The sequence below is a fragment of the Plecotus auritus genome, assembly GCF_963455305.1.
Source record: "Plecotus auritus genome assembly, chromosome: 4".
Classification (NCBI taxonomy): Eukaryota; Metazoa; Chordata; class Mammalia; order Chiroptera; family Vespertilionidae; genus Plecotus; species Plecotus auritus.
In genome coordinates, this window is record NC_137775.1 from 49,897,453 (window position 1) to 49,915,467 (window position 18,015).

At 38.0% G+C, this 18,015-nt stretch overlaps 1 protein-coding gene across 1 annotated transcript in view; it reads right to left on the minus strand.

Moving 5' to 3' along the window:
• Positions 1 to 1,718: 1,718 nt before the first annotated feature.
• Positions 1,719 to 18,015, minus strand: part of FHL5 (four and a half LIM domains 5) — a 33,423-nt gene continuing 17,126 nt past the window's right edge. The window contains exons 2-6 of the mRNA XM_080663886.1: positions 14,945 to 15,115; positions 13,558 to 13,732; positions 12,535 to 12,704; positions 8,699 to 8,885; positions 1,719 to 3,495 (exon numbers count right to left, since the gene is read on the minus strand). Of these exons, the coding sequence (XP_080520012.1) occupies positions 3,332 to 3,495; positions 8,699 to 8,885; positions 12,535 to 12,704; positions 13,558 to 13,732; positions 14,945 to 15,103 (855 nt within the window). The 5' untranslated portion in view covers positions 15,104 to 15,115 and the 3' untranslated portion in view covers positions 1,719 to 3,331. The remainder of the gene's footprint in view (positions 3,496 to 8,698; positions 8,886 to 12,534; positions 12,705 to 13,557; positions 13,733 to 14,944; positions 15,116 to 18,015) is intronic.

An 18,015-nucleotide genomic window follows, 5' to 3' on the forward strand; every position in this document is an offset into this window, starting at 1 on the left:
CTTCCTGATTGCCCCTAACTGCTTCTGCCTGCCAGCCTGATCACCCCCTAACCACTCCCCTGCCAGCCTGATTGATGCCTAAATGCTCCCCTGCCAGCCTGTTTGCCCCTAACTGCCCTCCCCTGCAGGCCTGGTCACCACTAACTGCCCTCCCCTGCAGGCCTGGTCACCCCTAACTGCCCTCCCCTGCAGGCCTGGTCCCCCCCAACTGCTCTCTCCTGCAGGCCTGGGTCCCTCCCAACTGCCTTTCCCTGCTGGCCTGATAGCCTACAACTTCCTTTCTCTGCCGGCTTGGTCACCCCCTACTGCCCTCCCTTGCAGGCCTGGTCCCTCCCAACTGCCCTCCCTGCTGGCCTGATCGCCCACAACTGCCCTCCCTTGCTGGCCATCTTGTGGCGGCCATCTTGTGTCCACATGGGGGCAGCCATCTTTGACCACATGGGGGCAGCCACCTTGTGTGTTGGAGTGATGGTCAGTTTGCATATTACTCTTTTATTAGATAGAATAGAGGCCTGGTGCACGGGTGGGGGCCAGCTGGTTTGCCCTGAAGGGTGTCCCGGATCAGGGTGGGGTTCCCTTGGGGTGTGGGGCGGCCTGGGTGAGGGGCCTGTGGTGGTTTGCAGGCCGGCCACGCCCCCTGACGACCCAAGCAGAGGCCCTGGTATCTGGGGTTTGTTTATCTTCTACAATTGAAACTTTGTAACCTGGAGCGGAGCCAAGCCTTCTGCTTGCTTCGTGGTGGCAGCCATTTTTTGGGGGATTTATGTATCTTCTATAATTGAAACTTTGTAGCCTTAAGCAAGGCCTGGGCCGGCCAGGGTGTGCGGAAAGCTTGGCTTCCTCCATCGCCGCAGGCAACCCTAGCCTCCTGCTCTTTCCAGCTCCGTGGCTGCCGCCATTTCTGTTGGGATTTATGTATCTTCTATCATTGAAACTTTGTAGCCTTGAGTGGAGGCCTAGGCCGGCAAGGGCAGGCGGAAAGCTTGGCTTCCTCCATCGCCGGGGAAACCCAAGCCTCCCTCCTGCTCTCTGTGGCTGTAGCCATCTTGGTTGGGTTTATTTGCATATTCGCTCCTGATTGGCTGGTGGGTGTGGCTTGTGGGTATAGCGGAGTGGGGGTTAATTTGCATATTGCTCTTTTATTAGATAGGATTCCCACATTTCCATAACCTGACCTTCCCACCCCTCATCCCAGAACCAGAACAGCTCAAACTCTACCTTTGTGCACAGACATGCCTAATACATATTTGATGACTAAACTACATTCTAAATATGGAATTATTTATATGCAGAAGTATATACACCAGAGAATGATAACATCTCTGCCTCAGCAATGGTTCTGTGAATTGTAATTGTACGGATAGAATTCAAGCCTGATCACGTGCACTCACCAATCCCATACACACCCAGCAAAATGCCTTCATATTACCAATTGTTTAACCAAGAAAACATTACATTTTGTATATTTATATGTAAGTGGTTAACTGAGACAATATTACAATGCTGTATATCTCTCCAGACTTAGATTGACTTGGTTTTCTAAATATGTAATGTACTATTATTTTCTAGATCCTAGAACAAATTGGCATATTTGGTTCCCTACCTGTTATGTGAAATTTTAAACAAATCAGGAAAAATATGGATGGGTTTTTCTACATTTTATAAAGTAAAAGTAAGCAAATATCTTGGCATTGTTAATATAAAAGGAGACAATTATTACTTTCATATAGCCTATGCAGCTTGACCTTTTATTAGTATCTCTAAGTTGTTAGCATCTCAAATGTCCTTGCATTTTAAACTATTTCAAAACTTGTGTTTCCATAACAATTTTAATTGAATCTCCCGGGATGCTATTTTAATCATGGTAATCAGCCACAGCATATAATTAGATTTCAATCAGAAACGTTAATGCTATGTAATAATCTGAGAGTAGATGCATAAAAGTTACATCTAGGTGGGTTTCTTCTCCTGACCTCCCCCTTTCCCATGCAAGTGCACTTAAAAAGGTTGGTAATTAATCATAGAGAGCAGAGATTGCTTTCACTTGTCCCACACAATGTGCAAAGTGTTGTCCAAGGCAGCTAGACTTTTCACTAAGGCTGTTACGTCCCTTATGACCAATAAAAACAGACTTATTTGTCGAATGACTGCTTAGGGGTGAGAGTGCACCCTTGGGTCATGCCAGAGACTGAAGCTCTGGGGTGTGGTTGGTATGGGTGAGGTGGGGGGCACAGGTGAGGAGGAGCAGTGAGAGGGCTCATCTATAGCCCACATTGCTCTACTCTACTGCGTTACAGGTCCTGAATTACCAGCAGTGAATTATTCTTTTTCAGTTATTAATATTAGATTTCTTTAAAGCCTGCTTTTATGTCTTTCCATTAATCATCTATGTAATTTTAGAAGTCAAAATGCATGTGGCTCAGAGCTAATTATGCATTCTCTTATGCCTTTAGATATCTGGATGAAAGTCATGTTCCAACACTCAATCCCTTCCCTAAAACTAATTTCCACATGTGATGATTTAATGATCTATTTACTTTAAAGGTTTGCCTTGGGGACAATGATTATTCTGGTTAGCTAGCTTGAAAGAATAGACATTTTCTCTCATGAAATATGTAAGTCTTTAGAAAAATTATGTGGGCTTTGAAAATACATTTAATAAAACATGTTTTGACTATCCCTAGGTAGAGAGAACCCATTATATTTATATAGCGTATCAGAGCCATTGATTAACCATGGGAACCAACGAGCTGTGGAAGCAGTGTGGATGAGGGCAAATTGCAGTTTTGTTTTTCAAAGCCAGTATGTGTGAGTGAAAAAAGAATGATAAAATGACAGAATTCTTAAATGTGCTGATTGCTTATCAGTTTTCCCGGATCACTGCTTTATTATTCATATCACCATATGTATCACTAGCTTGCTAGGAGCACAAACATTAGTCTTATGTATGCCTTTTAATTTGATCTCTTAATTTCCTTTTTATTCTGCAGTTTTGAACGACATCTGTCTTCAGTACTAACATCCATGACTTCTATGTATAGGTGCTCTACTTGGTTATAATAAAGAGATATTCTATTACTTCTAACAGCAGAGTGCAGTATTTTGCAAGCAGAGGTTCCTTTGTGATTTAGTATATATTCATTTCTGTTAGACTGTGCTTTTTTTGAGCTCTTATAATACAGTTCAATCAGAATGTGTGCAAAACCCTTCTGCTATGAAGTTTACATTAATATTTTCTAAAACTCAAGTCAGAAATACGACTTCAACCAAGTTCTGGATTTAGTGAGAACAAAAGCAAGGTGGATGTTAGGTTGGGAAGGACTGTCCCCGTCTAGATGTCAGTCTCCACTCCGGAGCCACATTTTCGGCAGAAGATTTCCTTGTCCTGGGTCAGGAAGCCTTCCCCAACCAAGGAGACTGAGCACTTCCCACAGTTAAAGCATTCGCTGTGCCACTGACGGTCTTGAAAGCAGATAAACTTGGCACCTCTGAGGCCTGTAAAAAATAGGAGAAAAAGAATAATCTATTCTTTCATGAATAGATTGAGCATGCAATCGGGATCTCTTTTAGGAACTGGAGATGCAGAAAGATTACACTGAGGCAAGTAACCTCAAAAGGAATGCTGCCCCCATTGCTCTGTATCCATCTGGGAATGTCACCCATACAACAAATTCCTCTGATGAGATCCAGTCTGATTCCCATTGAAAATTTTCCATTATCTACACAAGTAGGTAGAATTTGGATATAAAAAGCACATAATTTTGGAAGCAGATAAGGACTGCTAATACAGATAAGGAAATACAGTGTAGTGCACTGGGAATAAATATTCAAATAGAGATATCTTGCTCTTTTCTCTTGTTGTGCCCTTGTTTTCTTAGAGGCAATATTTGTATAAAATAAAATAAATTGTACTTCATAGCCTGATGTCTGGTGTTTTGATGACTTTTAGTTCTCCTCCTTCTTTTTCCATATTTAAATTTTACTTAGGATAAAGTTCTATGCTTATATTGTGGTTTGGGATACAATTTCCAAACACCCCAAATCTAGAACTTTATCCAGATTATCACGTAGCTAGCCTAACATGATGACCTCAATACCTTGCCCAGAGACAACTTCAGCTTGTGACAAAGATCTGTGGATCTGATCACTCTGAAACCATGCTATCCCATGATTAGCTTCTAAGAAGTGCCTTGTCAGCCTTCACCACTTGGGCCTCACTTGAGCCATAGTGTTTGAAGAAAGGTAGAATTTGAGTCTTCAGTGGACACTATCTCTATATCCCTAATATGAATCCAAGGCACAGTTCAAGGAATTGGTTTTGAGAAGTTGTAGAAAAGGAGAAAGGTCTAAGAATTGGAATATCCCTAAACTTGGGTCTTTATTTATTTGCGAAGTTTTTTTCTTTTTTCTTTTTTTTTTTTTAAATATATTTTATTGATATTTTACAGAGAGGAAGGGAGAGGGATAGAGAGTTAGAAACATCGATGAGAGAGAAACATCGATCAGCTGCCTCCTGCACACCCCCCACTGGGGACGTGCCCGCAACCAAGGTACATGCCCCTGACCGGAATCGCACCTGGGACCTTTCAGTCCGCAGGCTGACGCTCTATCCACTGAGCCAAACCGGTTTCGGCTATTTGCGAAGTTTTTTTCAAGTGACCTTAGTACTGTGAACTTCCTGTGATTTGTACTATAGAATGAGGCTAAAACAGTTCCATGTGCTTATTCACATATAATTTCCAAATAGTCCATTTGGGATGGTGAAGCAGAAAGAGTGACTAAGCATTCTATTTCAGATAAACTCTCCTTAATATTATAATGAACTTCTATTTCCACCCTAGAAACATTATTTGATGTCTTTACATATAATTTACTAATTCATAGATACATTTATATAAAATTATTCTACTTTCCTTGATTAAATAAATTTATAGCTTGCTATTTATGGTGCTATCATCACTTTCTAATAAGAGTAAATCAATAATGAACCAATTAATTCCTTTAATGTTATTCAAAACATTGATAAGCTGATTGCAAGAATGATGTTCTCTATAAATGTAAATCATCTCTGTTCATAAAACTAATTATTACACATCTAGAATTGTGATGCTCATGAGGTTTTCTTGAGTTTATTAGTAAGCCTGTACAGTGGCAAATGTAAAAACAATTCTAGAATTTTACAAAGAGGGAAAAAACAGGAGCATCTGGTAGCAGGAATTTAAGAAAGGCCTGACTGATCCTGTGATGTTTACAAATTGTTTCAATTTTAGATATGCTTACGCCCTCAGGTCATGAGGGTCATCTGCAGTAAGAGAGTCATACAGGAAACAGGTCTCCAGCACTTGTTTTTATCTGGCTTCATTTACTCCCCAAAATTCAGTAAAATAAGAACTAACATTGATTGAACACTTAAAGATGAACCCATCAATATTCTAAGCCCTTTACATGTATTAGTTCATATAACTCTCACCTCACCTTCATGGGGAAGATGTTATCACCAACCCTACTTTGCATACAGAAATTGACAGAGAGGTTCAACTCTTTGCCCAAATCACCCAGCTGGTAAGTGGCAGATCTGGATTTAATCTAAGGCCCTCTGGTTTCAGAGCCTATCTATGCTCTTAACCCCACAAAATTAAGCCTGCATTTATCTTTTGTAAAAAAACATAACCTGAAACATTAGCATCCCTTTCTGAAGAAATCATAATATTTGAAACCCTTTTTGGTTAAAATAAATAGAAATGAAAGAAAGCTAAGATGTAATTCTGCTCAACTCCTTATTTTGAAAATAAGGCCAATGAGGACCTCAGAGGTGAATTGTTTACCCACTTTCACACAATAGTCAGGAGCAGAGGCAAGACTGAGGTATGTAATTTACTCTCTAGTCCAAAGTACTTTGCACTACATCAAGCTGCTTCATTTATCCCCAAAAGTTTGAAAGGTTAGTCTTATCTTAGAGGAGGAAAAATATATTTTTACATTGAGTTTTTTCAGATGACTCAAATTCATTGTGATGGGATTAAAAATTTTTACCAGATGCCTTAGAGATTTAGTTAATATAAAATAGTATTTTTAAAACTTTCTAACATAGTTCCTTACAGTGACATATTGTTTGCTTGAATGTGCAACTTTCAGAAGATACGATAGTATAAGAATTCTCTATGGAATGTTAGTTCAAATAGCTCAATTTAAAAGAAGCACTGCTCTTGGACAGTGTTCGGCAAACAGCAGCTCGCAAGCCACATGCGGCTCTTTGGCCCCTTGAGTTTTTAGCAAAGGCCAGTTTAGGAGTACCCTAATTAAGTTAATAACAGTGTACCTACCTATATAGTTTAAGTTTAAAAAATTTGGGTCTCAAAAGAAATTTCAGTCGTTGTACTGTTGATATTTGGCTCTGTTGACTAATGAGTTTGTCGACCACTGCTCAAGGACATACATAATAAGTATAAGAATTAGATAAAATTGGAAGTTTAGTACCTAATATCTCTCAGTCACAGAGCCAAAAGGAGATTAAGATAATTATCAAAAGATGAGTTATTCTAAATTAAATAGATAATCTTGGATTACTTTTGGGTCAAATCTCTGGTTCCTGATCATCCTTATGTGATACCCAGAACACTGTGGTTTTTCTGTCTGAACTTTAAAAAGCTGAGCTCAGTGATCAACTTGCTACAATTCATCAGAAAAAAATTTCCTAGACACATGAATCTGTTATGGATCAGAACTGAAACTCATCAAGTTCAGGGCTTGTGTAGGCTCTTTACAAACTAGTATTGGCCAGTTGGGTTCCCCCAAAGTTTTCAAATCTATTTTGAGTTGTGTAATTTTCTAATGGAAGCCCTCCCCCCCCCCCGCCCCCGCCCCCCCTAGAATAAGTCAACTGAATCTGTTGGGTTGTGATGGCAGACTCCACTAAGGAGATTTTGGAGCTCCAGGTACTATTGCATTTCTGTAAGACCCATTTTCTAGATAAAATCAGGGGAGATAATGGCTTTTTCTCTTGACTTCAGGAGTTGTCAGGTGTGTAAAAGGCAGGAAAGTACAGTGGTTAAGAGTCCAAGCTTTGGAGCCTGATTGTATGGAACTGCCAAAGCAAGGCCTTGAAAGGGCTGACAGGTGACGTAGATGAGTGATGAAAACAAGGTGTGAGGAACAGAGAGGACATGCCCCTGTACAATGAGGCATCTGCTTAGTTCCATGTGACAGTGACCTAGATCTGGAACATAAAGGCAGTCAGCTCATCTGGGCAGGATTTTACATAACACATTACATAACATTACATTACATTACATTACATTACATTACATTACATTACATTACATTACATTACATTACACTGTTTCCAAACATGTGCAGGCCAGACAAAACACGGCTGCTGGCCAGATGGAGCCAGAGGGCCAGTGTGAGATTGTGAAAAGCCTGGTGCCCCATATAGATGGGCAGGACTGTGCTTTGAGTACCAGGTAACTCTCTCTCTCTGCTTGCAAGTCAGTAAAAGCCTGCTACACTGGGTGTGCAGCAAAACTGTTTTCTTTCTTTAAACATTCATGAAGATTCAACTTTTATTTTGTGAAACACTTGAAGATGGAGGAGAAGGAGAGGGATACAATAATCTTTAATTCCATGTTACATAAACTGAGCTAAAATATGAAATATTATCTAAGAATACTAGGCATGGGGAGTTCTGCCACATCATTCAGTGACTATAAATTACCTAGCAGAGTGATAGTGGGGCTTCTCAGGGGCCATGCTAGCTTTCATTCTTTTACTACAGGGTGAGCATTTTAGAAGGGTCTCTGAGGAAAAGGTAATGCTTTGTTTGTTTGTTGCCTTGAAAATCTATTTAACACAGATTGATTTACCACTTATGTTATTTTCAAATCATGCCACATACACTTTGTTTCTTCGGCAGAACACTATCTGGTTTTATTTCATCTATTCATAATTAAAACTTAATGCCTGGGAAAAGAGAATAATACACTTGTTAGAAACATTTTAAAATGAAGTATAATTAATTCGTAACCTATGCTGCCCTAATTAGTACAGCTTTGGATTTCGGTACAATACTTACATTTAATTAAAACTTTTTCCATTTCTAAGGCCCTTTCATCCTTGTTTGGAATTAAGCAGGATTTTTATTTTCAAATATCCCTTCCTTCCACTCGAATCCTTAAAGGTCCAGCTCAGACCAGGCCTCCTCATGAAGGTCTCTATGTCTCAGCTCATCCTGTTCTCCTCTTCCTCTGAACTTTTCTTTTATTGAGAGTTAGTACCATTACATTTAGCATTAATAATCCTCTAGAGCAGGGGTGGGGGATCCTTTTTTCTGCCAAGAGCCATTTGGATATTTATAACATCATTCACAGGCCATGCAAAATTATCAACTTAAAAATTAGCCTGCTATATTTGGTCAAACATATACTTAACTCACCCCTAATGCCTTGACAGGGCCAAACCAAATGATTTCATTGGCTTTATACCAAATAATTTCACAGACCTCTAGAGCATAGCTACCCTAATTATAATCTATATTTGCGTGGAAGGGTCTGTGTAATAATTATGCTTATATATTTTGTGTTTATCTAGAAAAAAAAATAAGGAAAAGGTTACCCCCCTTTTTTTTCCCAGAGTGAACTGTATAGCATTTATGTAGCCATAACTGTCTCATGGAAGGACTGTATTCAACTAAAGAACTCACCAGTAATGGGTTTGGCGCAGGCTACACACTTTTTGGCATAAAGATGGTTGTAGCAGTCCAAGCAGAATGGATAATCATCTCTGGACATAAACTCTTCATCACAGAGCTCTTTCCTGCAGCCGCTACACAGAAAACACTCTTTATGCCATGGCTGGTCATGAAACGTTACCCAACCTGAAGTTATCACCTGCCAAAGGATCACAAAAAAAGGTAATGACCGTGGGAGCTGTAAGAATTCAGACCTTTTGTGATTCTCTTCTATGTCCACAGGTGATTCTTTGGGCTACTTGGTCATGTTGTATCAGGCTGTCCTTTTTCTAAGATTTTTTTGGATGGATATGAGAAGCAAAGGCTATGGTGATATGAACTGGGGATACACATCCTAATTTTTCTCCCATATTGGAACAGAAAGGAAACAGGGCTATAATGGATCCATAAAAAATAAAAAGAAGTCGGCCGTTGATTTCTTTGCTTATCTTTCTATGACTTTCATGTTGGTCTTCAAAGATCTGCCATTAGATCTAAAATATTTTCTATGCTCTGTTCTTATTTCCACGTTTGCCTTTTAAGGATGCTGAATAGAAAGCTTTTTTTCCTGAAGGCTTTCCTCCAGGCTCAAGAATATCCAGCAGTAACAGCCCTGAATGGCATGTATAAGTACCATCATCTGTTAGTAACGAGCTAAACTTCTTAAGTGTTTTTTTGGTCTTCAGCCCTGTGCTAAGGGATGGCCTCTTCTTACTATTCTCAACATACCTACACAGTAGGGACTATTATCTTTCCCCCTTATGAGATGAGTAAGTACTTGGGGTTAGAGTGGTTGTCCCTTGCCAGGGTCACGCAGAGCTAGAGCTAGCATTCAAACCTGCACAGTCTGATCCCAGAACCCATGTGCTTAAACATTAATACTATACTGAGGCAAGATAACTTTGCAATGGTAAACAGTTGATAAGTCCTTGTTGAATGAATGAATAAACATCAAGGGGAAGAGTGTTTGGAAAGCAATTCCAATACTGTATCTAGCACAAATGGGATACTGTGGGCAACAATGTAAGTTTTCAGCTTTAAGACTCTAAGAAGCACTGGTTGTACATTGACGTGTGATGTGCTCAAGTTTTGTTGGAGATTGTTATTATTCCTCCATAATGTGTTTTTTTTTTCTATACCAGTTTAATCCTTGGGTTCTACTTTTTAAAAGGCGGAGACATCTTTCTTTGGGATAATAGAGGTAAAAACTTGTGTAACCATTTTTAAGTCATAGCACCTTTCAGAACCATGGCTATTGACCTGCAGTAGCTGTGGAACTTGGCATGTGTTCATGTAAATGTCTTAAAATGACTGAAGCAACGATGTAGCTGAGATGGTTCTTGTAACCTTTGTATTTCAATTAAGTAGATAAGCCATTAAAATGTTATTTGCCTGTGATATAGGGTTTTAAAATGATTATTCTAAAGATATTTTTAAAAATAACAAAAATATCTTAAAAATTAAAGGTATTATGAAAAAAAGTTATTTTTCCTAAAGGGAAAAAAGTACACTATTCTAAATAAGTAAATGGGAAACATGATGGTGTGTGTGAGCACAAGCAATTTAAAATACTCCCTACTGACTTTAAATGCCTTAGAGCAGGCACAGCAGAATTCAAGATTCCTTTGATTTGTTTGGTCAAATGATTAGCAGGCAATGCTTAAAAGATTCAAACTTGAAAAAATGTGTTCACAGCAAAGTAAAACTTGATATGCACAGCAAAGACTGTTTAATTAGGGAGAAGACACTCGGGGACATTAAAACAGATTGCTTGTGATCGTGTTCCTTTTGAAGAGGCAGGTGGGCTAAGATGAAGTCTAATATCTAAGCTCAGTTTTTGCCACTGATTGATGCCAGGATTTAGATCATGTTTCTTCTCTGACAAAGTGGAGGCAATAAATGGATTTTACATTTAGTAGATGATAGCTGATAAATTGCAGAATACTCTATTTGAACCTTGAGAAGTTTGAATTCAAAGCACTTGTAGTTTGAGGTTACTTGCTGTTGGGTAGAAAATAAAATTTAGTTTCACAAAATAAAATTTCTGAAAAAAACTTCTAAGTGCCTGATTGCCAAGTAGTTTTGCCTAATTTTTTTAAAAAAATACTTGATATTTGGTTAGATTGAAACAAATTGTTTTTCTTCAGATTGGATCATTTTGATGAGAAACGTTTATATCCAGCTTTCCTTAAAGGATTTATGGCTTAAAAAATTAAATAGAAAATAATGTGGTGTGTCATGATCTGTCTACTATCCAATATAAACATTTCATAAATTTTTAGTGACTTCAAGCCATGTCCTAAATATAGGATAGGTTCCTATAACTTGGGAAATGTCAGAGGTTTGGCCCCAGACCGTACTCAGCAGCTGATGTACTAGAGTAGTTCCTTTCTTGAATCTTTACAGTATTCGAATAAACTTTATATTGTGTGCCCAATAGATGACATTAAAAAAATTCCCATAAGTCTCATTACTATTTTAAAGTAAATCTTTAAGAAACAGTCAAAAAATGGCCAACTTCATTGCCCCTCAAAATAGTGAGATAAATCTATTCATTTTTATTTCCAGCATCTGTTTCTAAATGTATGTCATTGACTTTGATAATTCTTTGGAGCTTCACATGTTACAGGGTCATAGGGTCTGACTATTGCTTTTGAAGTCATTTTCCAAGTCAGTGTTTCTGGTAGAGTAATGGAAGTCTCCAGGTATAAGATGTCATGTTCTATCACTTGTAAGTTTCAGACATCATTATAGTGTAATTTAAGAATGATAACTTAGGGGTTTATTGATGCCACCTCAAATGCAGTAGTAGTATTTTAAATATGCCTAGAAAATTACTGTTTGTGTTTGTATGCACGTGTGTTTATTTATGCATTTGTAGAAAGTGGTAATGAGACTTCTAGCTTTCCAGATGCAAGAATACAAAAGGTCTTAGGAGATCTGCCAAAGTAGCCCATATATCAAAAGTGTTGAGAAATCACTGTAGTAATCCAATATATTTTCATGGTTCAGCTTTCTCATCACAATTTATAGTGCTATTTTAAACTTACGATGCCTCAGGGTCAAGGATTTCTTCGAGAACATCAATATATATTTTATAGACTATAGACAGGTTTTGTAAAGGTGACAAAGATGAGCAACTTTTTCACAAAATAAGCTTAGAGAATAAAAAAGATTGGGCAAAGTTTACTTGAAAAAAATGACTTTTTTTTTTCTATTGAAAATATGTTTAGAATGAATATCAAAGTTAAAGGAAGTGAAGGAAGCCACTCAAAGATCTTTGTGTCTTCTATCTTTGTGTTTAATGAATTTCCCTAATGATCTCCCTCGAGCCTCCCTATCTACTCTTTAGAAACATAAAAGCTTCAAGCAGAAGATATTTGTATTGCTGAGACATAATGTGAGGAGTTAAACATATTGTTTAAATTGGTTCACTTTATCACTCTGTGAGACAAATCCATATTTCTCTGAAATGAAGTGGATCAAAAATAATTTTCTTTGCAATATTTTCTTCAAAGGGAGGTGTGTGTTCTCTACTAGAATACATGAAATTAGTGAAAAGCAGTGAATGGAACCGGAATATCAAGTCACTTGAGATGTTGGAATATTAAATTAATGTTCTGGGTGGAATTTTATGGTGAGAAAAATAGATGGCCATCCTCAAAGTGACAGGTAGTGCTTTGGACATGTTGGAATTCACACTAAAGACAAATGTAACCTGGTAGCATCAGTTCACTTCCACTATATAGTCCAGCTAAAAGGCAGTGGTCTGGAGGATTCCACAAACTTTACCCTCTTTAGATAATTACCTTCTTACAAAAGTTGCAGTAGTGAGCAAACTCCTTCTGAAAACACCGCACACAGTAATTGCCACTCTCTTTGGAAATCAGAGGTTTAGTTCCTATCGGCTGTCGGCAATGCTCACACACAAAACAGGTTTCATGCCAGTAGTTTCCCTTAAATTCCATTTTGCGGGAGCCTGTACCCCAAAAGGAATAACCTGTTAGCACAAATCAAGCATAACTTTATAGCCTTTTAAGAGAAGATATGTCAAATTACTTAAAATATATATTTTAAAGTTAAGGTGATAAATTAATTATCCTTATAAAAATAATGTTTTGTTGGCTTCCAAAATATTTATCTGGGGGGAAAAAGTAATGAGTTCAGACATGATGACAGATCATCACTCTTTCACTGAAAAGTGTTGTGCATTGGAGGCTACAATTTTGAAATGTGCAAGTGTTAAAGTAGAGATTCTGAAAGGCTGCACGTAGTTTAGATAAATTGGGCCATAATCATCATTACAGGACTATTAGGAATGCCAAGGGCACAAACTCATAAGATAGATGCTGTGAAGTTATGATCAACTAGAAAATACTGAATCCATAATAAGAAAGTAAGAGAGTCATGTTCTTATGCTGCTGTCTATACAGATTGAGAAGAGGAGCAAAATCATAGAGAGTTAGTGTTTGCCTGAAAGTGTAATGATTACATGGATCCCTGTCTTCCCTAAGAGAGAACAAAACTGCCACTGGTTATATCTAGGACAGGGTGTGTAATGCAATGTTAGCATTATTGGTATAGATTTTATCTTTAATCTATGGCTCACATTCTCATTCAAACTGTTTTATGACCTAGGTTTAATTTACCCATTCAAGACGGAGATAATAATGACTTATTTCTACAGTACACTAAGTGAGATCAAGGGACAGCAAGAAAGGTGTTTTTCTCAGGAGCACGTTTTTGTTGTTAGCCAGGACACTCTTCTGTGCTTGGGCTTAACTGAAGCACGGGTACTTGGGTTAGTGACCAGCACTCCCCGTTGATCTTACCAGGCATGATGGTCTTCTTGCAGTGGAAGCACTTGGAGGAGCACTCATTAGAATAGCACTCCGAGCACAGCAGGCGCTCATCCTTGGCAGCAAAAGGCTTTTCCACCAAAGAGTGATTGCATTTGGCACAGTTGAAGCATACTTCATGCCAGTGCCGGCCTTTGTAACAAAGATCCTCAGAGACAGTGAATAAAAGTTAATTAAATGTGTTTCAACAAAACAAGCCATTTTATAAGACAAAACTAAACACTCCTGGGACTCTGGTGCCGGTAGTTTGTGTTGGTAGCTTGAGGGAACGTTGTTATTGATACTATTACCCACTGAGAGGAGACTGGGGCAATTCAGAGCTAGAGCCTGGGGCTTTGTGGGTTGGAAAATAAGTGGACCCTCTCCTATTTCTCCAAATTTCCTCTACCTTCCTTTTATAAACAAGAGAGGCTTGTCATGGAATAATCTTTACGTTTATTTTATTTTTAAATGTTTTTATTGTTTTTTAGAGAGAGAAGGGAGAAAAAGAGAAACATCGATGTGAGAGTGAAACATGGATCACTGCCTCCTCCACACCCCCTACCAGAGATCAAGCCCAAAACCTGGGCATGTGCCCTGAACCGGAATCAAACCAGCAACCTCTCGGTGCATAGATGACGCCCAACCATTGAGCTACACTGGCTAGAGACAGTCTTTACTTTTTGGGTGTTATATCTTACTAGAGGCCCGATGCACAAAATTCGTGCAAGAGTAGGCCTTCCTTCCTGTGGCTGCCAGCACTGGCTTCCCTCTGGCACACGGACCCGGGCTTCCCTTGCAGCCCCGGCTTCATCCGGAAGGATGTCTGGTCTAATTAGCATATTATGCTTTTATTACTATAGATTATTATTTGAGATTTAACTAAACAAAATCTCAACACTACCTAGCTAAAATAAAGGCAAAATAAATGAAAAAGAAAAAATGCAATAATTTGCTTTGTAGGGGGAAAGAGCTATACGTGAGAAAGGATCGGCGCAAAATGGGTGTGGAGATGAGGCTGATTTGAAGCCAGAAAATAGATTCTTGAATCTTTACACATCCTATTATCTATGTATTTATTCATTGATACTCTTGTGATTTCAGAAATAACACAACATTTTATTGGTGTAACTTTGGACAAATAGCCTCTTTAATATTTAGCATCCTAAACTATCTCCTAAAATCATTGCAAGGAGTAAAGTATATGTTATATTTAATAGTGCTAAGCATGGTGCCTGGAACTTGACTGATGGTAACTTTGAAGATCCTTATACCCAGTAGCAGAGCAGTAGAGTATTAACAGTTAACTAAAGGAAAAGAGGCATTCCAAAGCATTTGTCTGCTCATATGCAATAATTCTGTGAACTGACAGAAGACCTACCTTGGAACCTGATTCAATTGCTTCTTTGCACTCCTCACAATAGTTACAAAAGACGCGATCATAACATTTGATGCAGTATGGATTGCCATCCTTCAGCATAAATTTCTTCCCAAGAAGTGATACTGAGCAGTATTGACAGTCAAATTGAGAAGCTGTCATTTTGCTTCAATCCTGTAAATAAGAAAATGATCCATGTATATAAAAGCAAATTTTGTTGATGAGAGAGATTATAAAGCCTCAATTCAATGTGAGTCAAGCACTGAAATGAATTTGTGTTTTCTTAAGAGAAAATTCACCAATTTAGGAATATGTGCGGTAGCCATGCTGACACTTGGAGGGATTTGGGAAAGGCTACTCTCCGATCCTGGCAGTTCTGTGTGTTTTGCTAACAAAGTGCATCAAGCAGGCAGCCAGTTTGTGGAAAACCTCTTGCATTCATCATTCACTAAAGGTGAAATTCAATGAGAATGTGCTATGTGTTGAAATAGGATGGTTCCACCTCAGGGATATAAGTATAAACTGTTGATAGGGCTTTCACTAGCTGTCATCACTTACTTTTTTGCTGGAGAGGTCTGGAGGCGGAATTCCGTGGAAATAAGAAGTCTTTTTTACTCAAACTGCAATAGAAGTTATTAATCAAGTACAGGACATTTTCCAGGCCATCCTTTTAGTTCTTACGTCTTTGTTGGGTACCTAATGATTTGGACACATTAGTCCTAAGATCTTCCTGTACCATATACTCTCCTTTGGAACATGCTACCTACTTGTGGCTTCAAATATTCCATTGACTCCAAAATCTACAGCTTTAGCCTGTTTTTGACTTGCTTCCTGGACATCTCATTTAAATGGCCCACCCCAATACCAAGATGGCCAAATAAAACTCCTCAGCTGGTAGGATGCAGTCCAAGCACCGTGTCTTTGTGACTGTAGTTGAGCAATTGCCCAGATGCAGAAGTGCAGATAAAAGCATCAATGATAGAAAGAGCGATAGCCTTCTTTAGGCTTTAGGGCTAAACTAACATGTGTATAGAACAAATAGCAGCAGCAGCTTCTTACAGGATGAAGCACTGATATGAAATATAAAGCCAAAGCCAGAATAAGAATTCGAGTTATTTTATAAATCTAGGAAAACATTAAAGAACAAAACATAAAGATGTCAAAAGATTTAGTTAGGCATTGAACATGTGTTTTTTATTGTCATCAAAAGCAGTAGCACTGATTTTATTCTTAAGTGAGATTTGTCATTTCTGAATTTACTGGAATATATTAAGAGCTATGAATATTTTTAAAATTTCCATCTCAATTTTTTTTAATTTTAGCTAAATCAGAAAGTAATTAGTATAATGCATTTTACAGCATTATACATGCTAGTTTTTATTTGCTACATTTGAATTGTATTCCCATACATTTTGCCTTCTTCCATTTTAATGATGATATTTCCAGCGGAGTGTCTTCCTGCATATACATTAATTCTGTATATAGCAGTTTTGTTATAGTGTTCTTCACTAATAGAGGAAACACCGAGGATTTGGAACATGTGAGTCTTTCCCCAAGGAATATGAAAATTCAGACTAAAAAGTTCCCAATGGAACATCCCAAAATTATCTATCTGCAAGGAACATTGAATTCTGTATTTGATTAATTTCCCAGAAATGCCCCTTTCTCGTGAGTACAAGTACACTCAATGTGTTACTGAGGGAGTGGAGACAGGAGGATATAGAGCCAGGAGGATATAGAGCTGATTCCCTTGAAATACTTTAAAATGCAAATTTTATTCTCATTTACAGTGATGAAGTGTTTATCTCTTACGAGTGAAATAGAGCATATACTTCTAACTTTTATCACTTAATATGAAAAATGTCATTTTCATCATGATACTTATTTAACCTTAGATGTATAGAATAGCACCCTGAAGCATAGCCCCTCAGAACTGGGAGCTCCTAAAGTACTTACACTTTGCAAGGCTTTTAGTATATTATAAAGTGAAGAAACAACAAAAAAAGATTACAAAATTGGTAGATAGTTTCAAATATATAGGAAGTGTTTAATTTCTTAAGTCAAATTGTAATTTCTTACACTTTACATATATTAGAGATATTCTTTTCTACATGTCATGCTTTAATTTCTAAAGGGTTTTTAAAATAAGAGGATGATAAATAAATAGAAGTAATATGTCCTTTCCTTATGTTTGTCAACAGAGAAATAATCCAGATGGGTGTAGCATAACCAGAGAAGGGTTTGGGGAACTGATGGTAGGCATGGAAGTTGTCCAGACAAGGAAGATCCAGGACGCTGCAGGCTGATGCAAAGGGTCGACTGCTGAGGGGGACCATTTGAGATGCAAGAGAGGGGAGGAGACAATAAAGTTCTCCCTCTCTGTCTCTTAGTACTCAGTTACCATGGAAATGTGCAAAGCAAGAACATGGTTCCAATATACATGAGCTTCATACATGAGCATTGCACAAGTTAAGAGCAACCTGTACATGTCCTATTACTTTCCTGCTGTAGATTGCAAGTTTCAAAAATGAGAGGGTTCTACCATCTTATGATGGAGTTGAAATGTACTAGATAATAATGTGGGCATTCTGATTTCCAATGTGTCTATGTGGATGTGCTTTAGAAGAATTTTATTTACTTGAGGGAATTAAATGACCATATATCCTTTATTATAAATATCAATTATAAATTACTACATTGATTTGATTACAGCCTTTTGTTTCCCATTAAGGCAGATAACACCATGTAAAATCATCACATTGTTTACATGTATTAAAATAGAGGATATACAGTGAGTGATAAAATAAGATTACTTCTATCTCTGTAAGTTTTGCTAAATAGATGCAAGTGATGCCATAACCACTACTTTTGCACATATGCCAAAGTGCACTGTTCTGTACAGTTTGACTTCTGGCTTAATTTTTATCTGGTTATTCTCAGTAGCCTCACTCTGCCTGCATAAATACAGCTGTGCTCATCTGAAAGTGCCACAGGACTATTTCAATTGCCCATTCAGGTCTTTCCTTGATTTTGTAAAGCAAATTTGATTCTGTTTTTCTTTAGGAAAGAACTTG